General features: G+C 41.8%; 1 protein-coding gene across 2 annotated transcripts; it reads left to right on the forward strand.

The window, feature by feature from the left end:
* Nucleotides 1-769: 769 nt before the first annotated feature.
* IL10RB (interleukin 10 receptor subunit beta) lies at nucleotides 770-13,583 on the forward strand. Of its 2 annotated transcripts, XM_040584947.1 has the most exons (7): nucleotides 770-986; nucleotides 3,085-3,208; nucleotides 4,529-4,698; nucleotides 6,960-7,144; nucleotides 8,756-8,906; nucleotides 10,447-10,604; nucleotides 12,823-13,583. In XM_040584947.1, the coding sequence occupies exons 1-7, from the start codon at nucleotides 938-940 to the stop codon at nucleotides 13,033-13,035; spliced, it is 1,050 nt and encodes a 349-aa protein (XP_040440881.1). In that variant the 5' UTR covers nucleotides 770-937; the 3' UTR covers nucleotides 13,036-13,583. The 2 variants fall into 2 exon arrangements, with proteins under 2 accessions (XP_040440881.1, XP_040440880.1); XM_040584946.1 differs by lacking the exon at nucleotides 770-986 and having other exon boundaries at nucleotides 2,051-3,208.
* Nucleotides 13,584-15,093: the final 1,510 nt, after the last annotated feature.

The raw sequence follows: 15,093 nt of genomic DNA on the forward strand, positions 1-15,093 counted from the left end.
TCTGCCCACAAAATGCTGGAATATATTCTGCTGCTGTGCTGCCATTAAGGACTAAGTAGGTGTAAGCACCTGACAGCTAATTATTTGCAGCTTTATGCACCCGTAGAATCAGTGGATGAAACTTCCACTCGGGCTGAGCCTGTAGCACTCGGCTGTTTGCACAGTGTAGCTGGTCCCCTGGTGGCAGAAGCCAGGGGCATCGCTCACAGGCAAGCAAAGGCAGTGGGATTGTGGCTGTCCCAGGGGAGGTCAGACCTGCCTTGTAGCCTCCTTTTGAAACAGCAGGTGCCAAAAGGGCCGGAAACAAATGTATTAAGCCCCCCCGGCAAAGAACTGATATTTTCACTTGGCAACAGTAATAGCTTGAGAAAGAACACTTTTCACTTGGTGAATGATAAAACTGCTTCCCCCCAAGTTTGTGCCGGTTTTGATCAGGGGTGCTGAATGTTCTGGTAGAAGTAGCAGCATCGGCATCTTTGGTCCAGGGCAGATCCTGAAGTCAGAAGATAAACTTTTCCTCGGGTAACATTCTTCCTTCCAGCAGTGGGAATTTCCCTCAGGATCAGGTTTGACGTTACGGGTCATCTGACATCGGTTTACGTGTTCTTTGCTTACCTGCTTTATGCTGAGCTCCCATCTCCCGCCTGTTTACATCACCAATGTACCGTGAACGGCGTTCCCGCCGGTGGGGCAGGCTCAGCAGCTGGGCACGCTCCCCCCGGGAAGGGGAGGCGGTCCCGCCGCGGGGGAGGCTGTGGCCGGCTGGGGCGCGGGTGGTGAACCGGGGGCGGCCGGCCCGGTCGGCGGGGGGCGCAGCCCCGCCCCCGGAAGGCGGAAGGGTTTCGGGGCGGCCCCGCCGCGCCGCCTGCGAGGGCAGCGCCCGGTGCCACGGTGCCGGCTCCGCCGCCGCTGAGGGAGGCCCGCGCCGGGAGCCGCCATGGCCGCTGCCCTCCGCTGCGCCCTTTGCGGCTGCCTCCTGCTCTGCGGTGAGTCCGCCCCGGCCCGGCGGGGGTGGCCCTCCCGATCCCCGCCTCGTCGCGGGGAGGGGGCGGCGGCGGGAGCAGGGGTCGCCGGGCGCGGGCGGCTTCGTTCGCCGCCGCCGCGCCGCCCCGAGAGCCCGGCGGGGGCCGTAGGGAGCGGGCGGCCGCCGGCAGCCCCGGGGGAGTCGGCGCTGCCGTGAGGAGCCGAGCGGCAGCGAGAGCGGGCGGGCGCCCTGCGCCGCGCCGGGCGGGGAGCGGGGTTCGGCCGGGCGGGCCGGAGGCGGGGGCAGCGCTGGCGGGGCCCGGCTCGCTGCCGGGCGCCGTGCCTCAGCGCGTAGGCGGCCTCTGTGCCGGGAAACGGGAACTTCCCGGTTCTGGACACTTGCGCAGGTGCCAGCGGCGAAGCGCGGCGGTGGGGGCGGGGCCAGGCTCCGGGGGGGCGCGGTACCCGCTGGGCGCGGGGGTGGCGGTTCCCGCGGAGCTCGGCGCAGGGAGCGCGCAGCCGCCTCCGAAACCGGCCCGGGCCGCACGTTGCCCAGGGCGGGCCGTGTGCCAGCCGCGTGCAAACCGTCCGTTTAGGAGGCGCGAAGCCCCGCGGTGTTGCCTCATCGCCTGGGGTACGCGGGTGCCGAGCAGAAAGCTGGAGCCTTTCCCAGTAGAAGACGCTGTCAGGGAAAGGGGCCCTCAAGGGCGCTGTGCTTTTTGCTGGGGGGTTACGGCCGGAGGGAGCTGCCCCCAGGTGTGGGCAGCGCCCCGGCAAGGGTCCGTGGTAGCGAGGACCACGTCCTGCTGGACGGGAGAGGAGGAATCGGATGCCTTGCGCCAGCCAAACTTTTTTCCAGCTTTGCTGTTCACGCCGAATCCCTGCGGTGCGTTCCTGCACCCGCCTTCCTTCCTTAGCGTCCGGTTCAGCTGCCGGGAGCGGGTGCGGGAGCAGCAGCCGGGCAGGGACCGCCGAGGACGAGTGCCCGAGGTGATGGTGGCGAGGCCGCTTTGGCGAAGGGCGGCATCTCTGGGAGGCGCAGGGAGCAAGCAGCTCCTGTTTTCAGCGTGTGAAGTGTGTTTGAGCTGCTTTATTGGGTGCAAGGGTAACTTAGGAATCGAGCCTGTGAAATAGTTTTCCTGTAAGCAGGGTTTAGATTTAAAACTCTTGTCTGCTAAAGGTGGGTAGCTGACCGTTCGTGTCTTGTACTTACGCATCAACTATAGACATAGAATATGTTACCTATCTTGGAGCGTATGTCATTAGGTTTTACTCCTGTGACATTTAAGCACTAATCTGGTTTGACAGGGTTTCCATTGATCATTTGTGTTGCAATAATGGGCTAAAATCTTTTCTATTTTGGTTTCAATACCAACAATTACATTAAAAGAACTAAGTCATAATTGTAATGGACCGTTCATCGATACTACTTTAGGATTTCCTGTATTCAGTTTCAATAAAGCAAAACAATGGTGGTTTCATCCCTTGTGAAGAGAGCCAATTAATGATACGTTTATCCGTATGTTATATTTTATAGCTCTCTTGCCTTCAAAGGTACTTCTTTTTCATCTCCCTTTTTCAAAAGGTTAGCTTGACAGAATATGTAAAGCATTTCAAATGGCAATGCTAATCCATGCAGTGAGGTATAAACACGCTTATGGTGGGATTTTAAAAAATCATTTCAGTTTTATACCCAGGTCTATGTAGAAAGACTATTTGTGTTCCTCTTCAGAAAAACAAAACAAGAAAAAACAAATTGATCAGGACGCCCATGTTATATTCAAAGTGCTGGTGGAGCACTACTTAGCAAAAATTGATTTTGATAATCTCAGCGCACGTAGCCTAATGGGCCCTGAGTCTTATGCAGTAACAAGTCAGTCACGCATAACAAATGATATCATAAAGACCGTAGTTACTGGAAATCACTGATGCTGGCTAATTTGTTTTTGTTGCATAAGCTCAGAAAAAGCCATAGGCATCAGGATTTAAATTAATTATATTTAAGTCTGTTTTTCAAAAGTGAGGCAAGGGAGAGAAAGGAGGCTGTATTTAAGTTTCGGATGACTGAGAAGTCACTAGAGAAACACACACTAAAATGTTTGGTTTTGATTGCTCCCACAGTATCTGCAACAGTGCCAAAGCCACAGAATGCAAGAATCACTTCAGTTAATCTTCATAGCATTTTTCAGTGGGATGCACCTAGGTTTCACAAAGGGAATATAAGTTACACTGTCCAATCTAAGAGGTAAGTCCGGGGCGGTTGTGCTTTCTTTAATTCATGTTTTACAGCTGGGTGTGTTTGTGATTTGTTTCCTTTTTCTATAGGAAGATCAGTAGCTATCCCTTTCTTTTAGTCTGCAAGAGGCTTATTTTCTGAGCTAAATAACAGGGCAGAGGCATTTTCTACACATTTCACACCCAAGGCAGCTTTGTACATACTTTTTGGAACCAGAAACACGTTTTGATGTTGGCTGTTATTAGCTCTGTGTGTGTGTTTTTCTCTATCGTGTAAGCTGTTACCTGCAATTCAAGAGACTTAGTCCTGCTGAGCATTAGAACCTTATCTGACCTTTGACTGCAGCAGCATTTTGTGCTCTGCCACAAACGCAGTCAGCCTGCCTGCACCCTTAGTGGAAACGCCCGATGAACTGCAGCCTTGTGGGTCATCCGTTCAGTCCCTTAAAGTTAGGACGTGTTTTCTGAGGTCTTCTTTTGTCATTTTTGATAGGTTGACTTAGCTTTGATTCGGTTTTGCCACTGTGTCCTGCTGAGTTGGTCTTTCCTGTTGGGAAAGGTGGTCCGTGCGGCTATACTGAGGAAGGCATCCGCCTCCCCGGCACGGCGGTGGGCTCCCTGCCTGCCTCTGTGCTTGATGAGGAAACCATGCTATGGGCCAGACGTCTCACGTTCCTGCTGAGGGTTGAATTCTTTGGCCAAGACAGGATAGGATGTAAAGTGGAGATGGTGGCACCCACAGGCAGCTGCCTGCTAAGGAGAAGTCCCTGAACCAAGGGTACGGGCATCTTGGTTGAAAAATTTTTCTGGGTTCTGGTAACAATTACCTGTTGATCACTACATTCCTAGGTGGACTTTTGATGCAAAACAGAAAGCATATCATATATTAAATGGTTCCCAGTCAGTTCTGAGGCTCTTATTTATCTGGCTTTTCCTTATATGAATATCTTAAAGACTGTTCTGAACAAAGTCTGAGTTAGACAGCAAAGCCATATATAGCAATATTGTCTTAACAGTTACCAGACAAGTCTGTAAATATTATCTGTTAAATGAAGTTTTGTAACCACTGGCAAGAAAATTACATCTATTTACTGAATCATAATTTTAATCTCTACCTTTATCATGGATTTATAGATGCATATAAGATGTTTAACGTGTGTGCACACTAGTAATGATGTTTCTTATACACTGGATCTATTTTTTCTTGTTCATGAGTTATAACTGGTTGTATTAACAAACAGATATGCCACTTTTCCAGTTAATTGAGAGGAAAGACATTTAGTCAGTTATAATTTACACATAATATACCATTTGTTTCTCTTCCATACAGCATCAATTTACCGGGAAACGCATACAAAAATGTGAGCACAAACTTGACACTCACAGAGTGCGATGTCTCTTCTCTGTCTGCATATGGAGACTACATTCTACGGGTCAGAGCGGACTCAGAAAATAACCATTCAGACTGGGTGACTGTCAGATTTAAGCCAATGGATGACAGTAAGGCTTTTTCTAATCTTCCACAAAAAATACTGTCTGCTATTAATGCACCTTTCCAATTTGGCTCCATAAGAAAAGCTGTAGCATGCAGATAACCTTCAAATGTAATTACATTGAGCTATAAAATCTTAGTTGTAACACTTGTTTTGTGAAGGCAGAAGTTGCTGTCAGAAAGCATACTAGGTTCTAGCTATTATAGCTAGATGTTAGTATTGGTACTTGAAACCTCTTTTGAGGAGGTTTTCAAAAAATGTGCATTTTTCCCTTAAAATAAGGATAATTTATGTTTTTCAGCCAGGGAGAGCTTTTCTTCAAGAATTCAGACTTTCTGTATATCTAAATCAGTTCAATTACTTTCTTTTTCATTGCTATGTCAGGCAAAAGGCTTTCTTCTTATTTCTTTAATTTAAAAAAAAAACCAAAAAAACAATTTAAGAGAGTGAGATTACTTTTTAGTCAAGAAATCTTCATTGCACAACGTTGCCATTCTCTTAGTGAAGCTTTACAGTCTTTTGTGAGAGGTGATTTAGACATTGCCTTGCATCAGAGTGCACAACAGAGATGTTAGTCATGTTGCTGTCACCTGAGCTTGGGAATGAGAGACTGGTTTTTACCAGTGAGCGTCCTTTGTTTTGTACGTTCTTACTCCACTTGTAAGCAAAAATAAAATTATCTTAGAGTAAGTAGTTAATGGTACCCAAGGCTTTTTTTCCTCCTCACAGCTATTCATACAAAACCATGCAGGAAGCTTGTTATACCTCATCTTTGAGAAAAACTTTTTTTTTTTTTGGTCTTTGTTCTTTTGCTTGAATTTGATCATTCTGTTACTTGGATTCCAGAGTGCAGTTTTACTGTTTACAGCCTTGTTTTTCAAAATGCTTTTTATTGGTTTTCTCTCCAAAAGCATAACAGTGATATAATTTAATCTGCATAGAACAGAAGCACTGAGGCATAACATGAGGAAAAAAAAAAACTCACAAAACAAAACCAAAACATCTTGCAAGTATAAATTACAGCCAAAGGAAAACGTAATACAAAAAGTATAGATGGATTTTCAGAGTAGAGAGCAAACTTGTAAACCATTAACAGAGTTGTAGTTTGACATATATTTGAAAGAGCATGTGGCCTTCAGAGCAGGCTTAGCTTTGGAAAGGCCGCTTATTCCTGAATGGGAAATTCTCAGTGTAAAACTACCTGGAAAGAAAGAACTGGGATACTGGCCAACTGGCCAAATCTCCCAGGGGGACATGAGGATTTTTAATGTTGTCATAGCTCATCTGAGCAGGGCATCGTGACAAAAATATCTGATATTCCTTTCTATGTTGTTACTTCTGCTAGTGCTTTTTTAATAAACTCCATGCTGTATTGTAGAAATACTAGAAATAGAAAGACTAAGAAAAAGAGTAACCAAGACCCTCCTCATGTTATTTTTCATAAGCTCAACAATGTATTCATCAGCGTTGACCATACCATGAATACAGTCCAGGAAGCAGGGGGATTTTTTATTTTTAATTGTAGAAGTACATATTTTGAAAGGAATGTAAGATTGTCTGTATATTGATCTCTTCCTTTCTTAGAAAGTTTCTAGCATGACTGTATCCACGCAGAACCTTAGTAGAAGCAGACACGGCAGAGTAGTTTGCTGAAATTACAGGAGACCTTTCAATGGAGAGCTCATTGCCAACACAATGTAGTTGATAACTAAGCTACTCATTAAATAGTTTAGGTAGTGGCACAAAAACATAATAATGACAAGCCATTTACAAAATGCAAGAATATAATACTCAGTCTAAGGAATGCAATTGGTAATACATGCAAAAATATTTTAAATGTTTCAGTTTTTCAAAATTATTGCAATGAAAGAAACATTAAAACACTTCACTAGATGCTCTATTATGAAAAGACAGATGTTGCAACAGCTTGGCCCAGATAGAGAAGTGAGTAATAACCTACAGAAATAGTCCTTCCTCTCCCAGGAGCCACCACAGCTGGCAAAAGAGAACCGAGTTAGCGTGGGAAATGTAATCTGCAATAGTATATGTTATTAACTACAAAAATAAATCCCTTTCAGGACCAGTTCTGTAAAGAAAGCATTTATTTATGCCTGACTCATGAAAGGAAATTATTTTCTTCTAATAGCTAAAATTATTAATTTAAAATATTAAAGTGTGAATTTTCATGGGTTGTATAAAAATGTGAAATTGAAAATAACATGAAACTGAATTCCATTCTTTCTTCTCTTCTGCCATTCTAATATATAGCAGTCATTGGGCCACCTGATCTAGAAGTGAAGTCAGAGTCTGGGTTCCTGCATGTGGATTTCAGAGGTCCTTTTGCCGAACATGAACATGACAAGTGGTCTCTAAAGCAGTATTACGGCTCGTGGAATTACAGAATACTGTACTGGAAGAAACGCAGCAATACAGACGTAACTTCTGCTTCTGGGGTATTGTGACTCCGTGACTTCGATATATGCTTTTCTTGGTAAAATACCATACCGATAAAGTTCTGAAAGTTAACAGTACTGAAGTAAAAATGTATCTCTACTAATTACAGTGTAATAAAGTCTAGTCACTACAGCTGCTATTCAGAGCAAATGGCAGATAGCTGTGTAGTTAAACAGTACCATGGGTATAATTTGCTCTTTCCGTAGATAGAAATAACTGCTACGTTACCAGCATTTATTCCATCAGTTTAGCAACGTGTTTATTTGCAATGCAGTCTTCCCCACCAAATCTGTATTTCACACATATGAGCAAGGGTAAACTTAGAAGCTGTAACATCAGCAGTATCTGTGATCATGGCGACAAGCTGACTTAGATTCAAATCTTAGGTCGTTCAAGTATTTCTGCTTTTCATAGGACTGGCCTTTGAATACTACCACGGCTGAGGCCTTATATTAACCATGGTCACCTTCACCTTTTCAGGTTCTGTCAGTTGTAATTTGCTTTCTTCCTTTCATGGGCAGCCTCTTACACAGACAGACATGTTACTCAGCTGAAAAGATTTCTCCATACAAAGTGTGTGGAGAAAGATCATAAATAATATAGTAATTATAAGGTCATGAGTTCTGGAAGATACTGGTCACAGTATAATTAGTGCTATGTACTTCAGTATATTTTTCATATAATAGGACTCTACTACATGTAATTCGGATTTGTATTTGTTACCCTGCAAAATTCTCTGGCATTCGGTTCCAGAAAATGAGGGATCATCATTTCCCCAAAACCCAGACTGGTTTTCAGTTCCCAGACTACAAGAAATGAAGGTATTTCTGCATATGGGATGCAAAAGTAGGCAGATTACCAGAAAAAGTGGGAACTTGAGGCAGAATCTGTGCTTGTAACACTTCAGAGCAGAAGTCTGGGAAATTTCATAGGGACCAAAGAAGCAAAAGGCATAGACTATTTAACTTCCTAGGTTGTTTTTGAAGTGGATGCTTGCTTGAAGTGTTGAAACCTAGCTATAGAGTCTCCTCACCCCTGAGAAAAACCTGTTATTACATAACGGAGCATGTTGTAGGGATTCTTATACTCTGCAGGAACCATATAATTACAAGGACATAACCAATCGTGCCTCTAAACAGCAAGTTGCATCTGCTGTCAGTCACCTAATAGCTTCCACAAGCCTTTTTCTTTCTTTCTCTTTTTATTTTTTCAGGGATTTTTTTGTCTAGATCATCCATCCTACTTGCTCTGTCTCAAATTAAATTATGTTTGTCTGTAACAGCATTCTTAGCTGATCTCATTTGGTCAGGCAGTTGTTTCTCTCATTTATCTCTTCTCTGTAGGGCTCTTTAGCCTAAACCTTCATTAGTGTTGCTAGGAGCAGCCAGAAAGTCAGTGGTGCGAATGGTCTCACAGTAACCACAGGTGAAATCAATGTAGAGGTATCAGTTTTTTTGACATAGGCAGGGCATTTCATTCTGCCTTTAAAAGGCTTACTCATGTTGCAGTTGTAACTTCTAGGATTTGTCTTACTAAATGTAATTTTAATTAATTAGTCCATTCACTGGACTTGTGCTTTTCAAACTTTTTGTGTTTTTCTCTGTTATTAGGTAACTCACATAGATACTAAACATAACTCTGAAATATTATCTCAGTTGGAACCATGGACAGTATATTGTATTCAAGTGCAAGCAGTTATCCCCGAGTGGAACAAAACAGGGAAACTGAGCAAAGAACTTTGTGAGCAGACAACCCACAACGGTAATACCTTGTGCATCACAGTGGGAGCTGGGTAGTACTGTACAGAACTGGGAAATGTGCAACGCTGTTCAAAATTAAAATAGGTGTAATGTGTAACCTTCAAAAAATGGATATGTCTGTTACTTTAGTATTGTTTGGTCGTTAATACATGTGTACTTTTGGAGCAAAGGAGTTGGAAATGAAAACTACAAGCTGTATGGCACCAGCGGCATGATGCTTGACTTCGCTGCAGAGGCCTCTGTGTTCCTCATACTCTGAAAATCAAGAGTTAAATGGAACATAGGCTCTTCACACTGTGTGTCTGAATTTCTTCTACAGTCAGCTGTATTCATCCTATGGAAGCCGTTGTTCCATGTATTTGTAACTCAGAAAGGAATTGAACCCTGTGTTGCGGTCTGCTTCATCTGTGGTGATATCGCCAGTGTCTGTCACGAGGCTAGGCCAAGATGCCCTTTCTCTGTCAAACACAGCAGTTATTAATCAATAATATGAACAAATACTTTATTTAGATACTTTCCTTCTCATTTTGAAGGCAGTTAAGTACCAAAAGCGCTTTCCTTTTCAGCCATGCCACCTTAGCTGCTGCCTGTGGGATCGAGCCACAACCACCATGTGGTCTGACCCTGTCATCTTAGCTGGGAGCTTCGTGTCCCTAGTTAAAAGAAAGGATGGGGTCCTAGATACTGGGTTTTTCACAGGCATAATGTGTATTTTAGCTAACTTACACCCTCAGATAATGTGTGGAAAATCAGAAGGCAGAAACACAAGTTAATGAGGAAGCCATCCAGGGAAGGCCTGGGGAGGCTGCTGGGCTAACCTGTTTCTCATATGTTTTTCCTCATAAAATGTTGCCTCATATATATTTCCTACATGTATATTATCTGCATTCAGTGCAGTTGAATTACAGGTAGGCTTTGGTGGCGGTGTTGCTTGTTAGTTGTAGATAGAACGGTGCTTAGTAAGCATAAGTTGGTTTAAAAGTGATGTATGGATACGTCTTCGTTCTCCTTGCCTGTTGTGACATCCCTGGGCATGACATAATTTTTTGCAAAAGCTCAGTAGTCTATAATTTTACAGACTTTTGTCCCCTTCTGTCTTTACTTCCTGCCATTTTACAGATCTCTTTAGGAGAACAGTGGAAGCCTGTAGTCTGGCAGTGTTCTGTCTACCCTACACTCCTGAACCACCAAAGAGTGTACAGTAGCTTTTTAAGTGATGTTACCTTGTGGATGATTCTGTTGGTCTTTTTTCCTTTAATCATTTGCCTAGTATTACATGTAGAATCACCAGCACGTGTAACTGTAAATGTCTATATATGATGGCTTGTAAGCTTACTTTATTGAGAACCTCCTCAGCCTATCCAGACTAAAAATTTAAGAGCTAAGAAGTGTTTTGCATCTGGAAACAAAGACATATGTTTGCAGTTACAGTTTTATAGTAGTTTGGGTTTTTTTTTAATTCCTTAGAAAAAGTGAAAATTTGAAAAACTACATTCAAAAATTAATATCACCGTTTAAAATTTTTTTATTGTATCTTGCAGGTATAACTCCCACGTGGGTAATTGTGGCTGTTCTTATAGGATCAATGTTGGTCGTTATAATAGCTGTTCCTGTTTGTTTCTTTTCCTTTTTGTATCTGTATCGACTCACCAAACATGTTTTCTGCCCTTCATATATTTTCCCACAACACTTGAAAGAGGTTTGTTTTCTACCTAATGCAATTTGCTTTTCAAAGGCTCTGTGTGCCAAAATCTTTAGAGCTTCTTACATTTTGCCTTCTTGCATTTGCACCCAATCATTGGCCATCTGTAAAGTGCAGACTGTTCTGAGGGGGTTTTAGACTATAAGGAGCAATGCTGGTTATCTACTGTTATATAGTTGAGTTGTGTATGGTAAAACTTGCTCTTCTGCCAAACATAAAAAGCCATTCAAATGAGCATAAGTGATGAAGTCATGAACTTTGGAAAAAGGTGACAAACAAAGGTACTTCTCAGCATGAGAAAGGTAGTGGACGTTAGTTCACTTAATATCTAATTTCTGGCTTTATAAGATCAAAAATTTACATGAATGTTACCTCTGTTTTTTCATCAAGTTCTGTGGTGCTGCACAGACGTAAGTAAAAAGCAGTGAAATTACACTTCCCTTTGAAGTAAACTAATGTATAATAAACTTTAAAATACTGTCATTTTGCACAGTTCTGCACAGAATGGTCCAAAATATTTAAAAGTTGCTTGGCATAGACTTTTATTTCTAAAGCAACTGCATAATTTGTAATATGAATATTTATATGGCTTTGAAACAGGATGTTTTCTTTCATTTTAAAGTGAGAGTAACAGGTGTTAACCTCTAGTTCCTCTTTTTAGATAGTGAATGACTGAGAAACTCCTGTATCCCATTTTAGACATAAAAGTACACATTTGTTCTCCTTAGACAAAGTTATTTCACAAACATAATGAATTTTAACTTAAGTAAAGAATGTAGTGAAATCTGAAATTCAAGATAAAACAAGAGCAATAGATGTTAGGCATTACTGTTGGGGTATACCACTGACCCTGTTATCCATATAGCAACATAAAAAGGCTGTATCAGAATCTCCTCCAAGAGACAAGGCTGTACAGTGTGTTACGTACATTAAAGCTAACAACCTCTACTCTTCTGAGTTTCCTGCACTTTCTCTGGGTCCTTAATTTTGACTCATCTAGAGGTCAGAGACTAAGGATTTGCTGCTGACTTAGCAATCGTCTTGTGCTTTAAGTTGAGCACGTCCTAAGCACACTAGTTTGCTGAACCTGGAGCCCAGCTGTCGGGAGGGTAGCGTTGCTCTGATCAATACAGGATGGGGTCAGATGACATGCTTACAGGTTTCTCACAAGAAAGGGAGAATTTTCATTTTGTGCTAGTAGGTTATAGTGATTAATCACAGTAATCTAAGGTCAGTCATGCTTACCTAAAATGATATTTATCAAAGGCAGTGATTTCACTACGTGAACATTTGAGTTTGCATGTTACTGACAGAACATTTCAAATCACAGTTTGCTAGAAAAAGGTCTAATAGTGATAATATTAGTATTTGTTATTGTAATACTTCTCAATACAAAAATCTGAAGACGACTCCTGATCGAGCAGCTTGTTTCTTACATAAAATGCACTAAAGTAATAGACAGTGGTCAGCTCATGAGAACAAAATGTAGTTGCACTCCTTAAGCTGCTACCAATAAAATGAACTGCCACTTCAGCTGCAAAAATGAGTGGTTGACATGTTATTACTCTGTTGAGTAGATGTGCTATTCTTGTGTTGACATTCAAAATACAGTCATGACATCCTGTGAAGTCCGTGTTGATTCTTGAGGGTGGTTTCTTCTAGTCAATAGGACAGGGAGTGGGTGGAAGTTGTGATGTTTTGGTACTAAAATTAAGTTATCTTTGTCACTGAACTGCATAGCCCTGGAAATCTCCCTGCCTCTCCTTGACTAAATGGTTATGGTTTATGTTGACATTTAAAGTGTCACTATTTGATGTGTGAGCAGACAGCTCTCTGAGGTGGCAGGAACAGTTCACATCTCTTAAAACCATTTGAAAAATCTCTCTGCGAACTTCTTCACTGACAGTCAAGGCACCTTTTTTTAGTTTTGTACAGAACCTAGGTTTTTTGGGTTTTTTTTTTAGGAAAGTTTATATTCCAAAGAAGTCACTAACCCCTGGGGTATCTTCTTGCAAATAAAGGCACTTCTGACTTGCTTCCAAGCCTTGCAAAGGATGTTGAAGCAAGCAGAGAGGTTATTATGTTGTCACCACTCTGGGACTTCTAAGGATTGAGAAAGCCAATTGATGTGTGAAAAACAATATAAAAATATTTGTAAGCTAACAGGATGCTATGGTTGGTGCAGCCTAACTCTCATTTCCTCTTCCCTTCACAGTTTTTGAGCAAGCCTCCCAGTGGTTCACAGTTTTTTTCTCCCTTCCCACAAGAAGAGCATCTTTTTTGTGACAAGGTAACTGTCATTTCAGAAGAATCCAAAAATCACAGTGATGAGACTGGGGATGAGGCCAGCAAGAGAACAGAGCACCTTCAGGACTCTGAACAAGAAGATTCTGATTCAAGAATAGTACCAGCTTTAGAAAAGGCATAAACGCCCTCCTTATGCTTCACTCATGCCAAAAGAAAAGCAAATGGGCTGTTGAGTTTGTCTTCTTATTGCTGCATTCTTAAGACAGTAAAAATTCATATAGAAAGATGTGTACACAGACTTTGGATGGAATCATTATTTTTTTTAAAGTGCAAGAAACTTGACTATAAGTGAGGAATTAAACGATACATGATTTTTGCCACTGTTAATAGTGGTTCACTGTTCAGTTGTAGCAATACCTGTGACTGTGTTATGACATTAATTTAAAAAGCAATTATATGTATATAATTTTAATACATAAAAAATATTAATTTAACTTTGATGAACTATTTATTACCAGAGCTAATCAAAATGGCATATAGGATAAGGTTTGTAAAAGAAAATCTTATTTTGTAAAGAGAGACCTGAGCTGACATTTTTTTTTTATGAGAAATTATGTGTACTTCTTAAGGATATCCCTAGCGCCATATTGAATATTTTTTTTACCTGATGCAAAATTGTAAAGCTGTTATGATGGTATGAGCTTGGTATGAATAAACAAAGCACAAGTATTCAGTGTGTTTTGCAAGGTGTTACTCATACTTCATCACTAAAGGATAATAGGAACACAGCAGTGTACTTTCCAGGTAGCCCTCCATGTTCAAGTATTGCTCAGTCCCCAAGTCTCTGCCCTGTGGTTTCTATGGCTAATTAAATTTTCCCTACCTAATCCAGAGTCCACTGAAGTCTGTGGAAAATTTTGCAGCTAAAGTGGGAGTTATAAGGTAGGTTCATTTTATTTATCTACTGATAGGTATTCTTAATAAAAAAAAAAATAAATCCAGGTTGATGTGACTCCCGTGCTACATAATACAATCTTACCTGCATAGCCCTGTTTATGTATCTGAAGGTTATGTCCACACTGACATTGGGGCATAAAATACGACCTTTGCACTGTGTACTAATTTTGTGAGTGATGCAAATCTTTTTGTGGGCATTATTGCATCAAGATGAGAGTGAAAAATTAAATTCTGTCAGCAAAAGTAACTTGCCACTAGTTAAGTAGTGTGTACATCATGATTTCATGTGGGAATTGCCTGGCTACAGTTTTGAGGTTTGTTAATTTATGCATAAATATTCACTTCTTGGGAACTGTTGCAGGAAGAAAACATAAGGAGAGCAGACACTGATTCTTTCTACCAGCCAGCTATATGTAATCTGCATGTGTATTTCTGCACTTTTTAATTGTGATCATATTCTAGTTTAATGTGGAATATGGAAAAAATGGGGAAGCATTTTCGGTTTGGTTTTCTTAAGGCATTTTGCTTCATCAGTGCTTTTCTTCACCTTTCACCAAAGCTGCTCTGTGAGTGCTGATCCTAATGAAGGCTGATGTCCTGTGCCTAGTACACCTCTCCACTGTAAAAATTCAGCTCCCTGTGTGTTCCCTATCCCTTCTTCTGCAGTGGGAGCTTCTGGTTTGTTTTGGGATGGGTTTGGGTTTTTTTTGGGTTTTGGCTTTCAGAAAGGCAAAAAACATGTAGCAGAGCTCATATGCCCAACGCACAATCTAGTTGGCTGGCCAGCTGCTGTCCAAAGGGGGCTGAGATTTCCCTGCCTTTTCCTCACTCTCAGTAGAGCTGCTTTCATCTATGCGGTGGCTGATTTTTATGGAAGAGTAGGAAGTTACTGTCCATCTAATGTGGCTGAAATCAGTCAGCTGGTTCAAAGGTTATGATGAGGGCAGATAAGGCAATCCCATGTGCTGTGCCACATCATTACAGGTTCATTGGTAAGCCAAATTGTGGGAGAGAAAAAAGAAAAATCTTAGGTATTCAGAGATACAGTCTTTTTAGATTAAAGCAGGAAGGATGTGTGCAAGAACATAGTCTGAAATTTTGAGGGGTTGGTTTCCCTCAGTTAGAAAGAGGAAGCATTTCCCCTCACATCTTTGCCAATACCATTTGTTCTACTATCATATGAGAGAAGAGGGAAAGACTGTTCTCAGAATACTTCTCCTTTCAATGTATTCAGACGGGTGGGGGAAGGAAGGATTTGTCCTGACTGCTTTAACTTTTTTTT

The sequence above is a fragment of the Falco naumanni genome, chromosome 2, assembly GCF_017639655.2.
Source record: "Falco naumanni isolate bFalNau1 chromosome 2, bFalNau1.pat, whole genome shotgun sequence".
Classification (NCBI taxonomy): Eukaryota; Metazoa; Chordata; class Aves; order Falconiformes; family Falconidae; genus Falco; species Falco naumanni.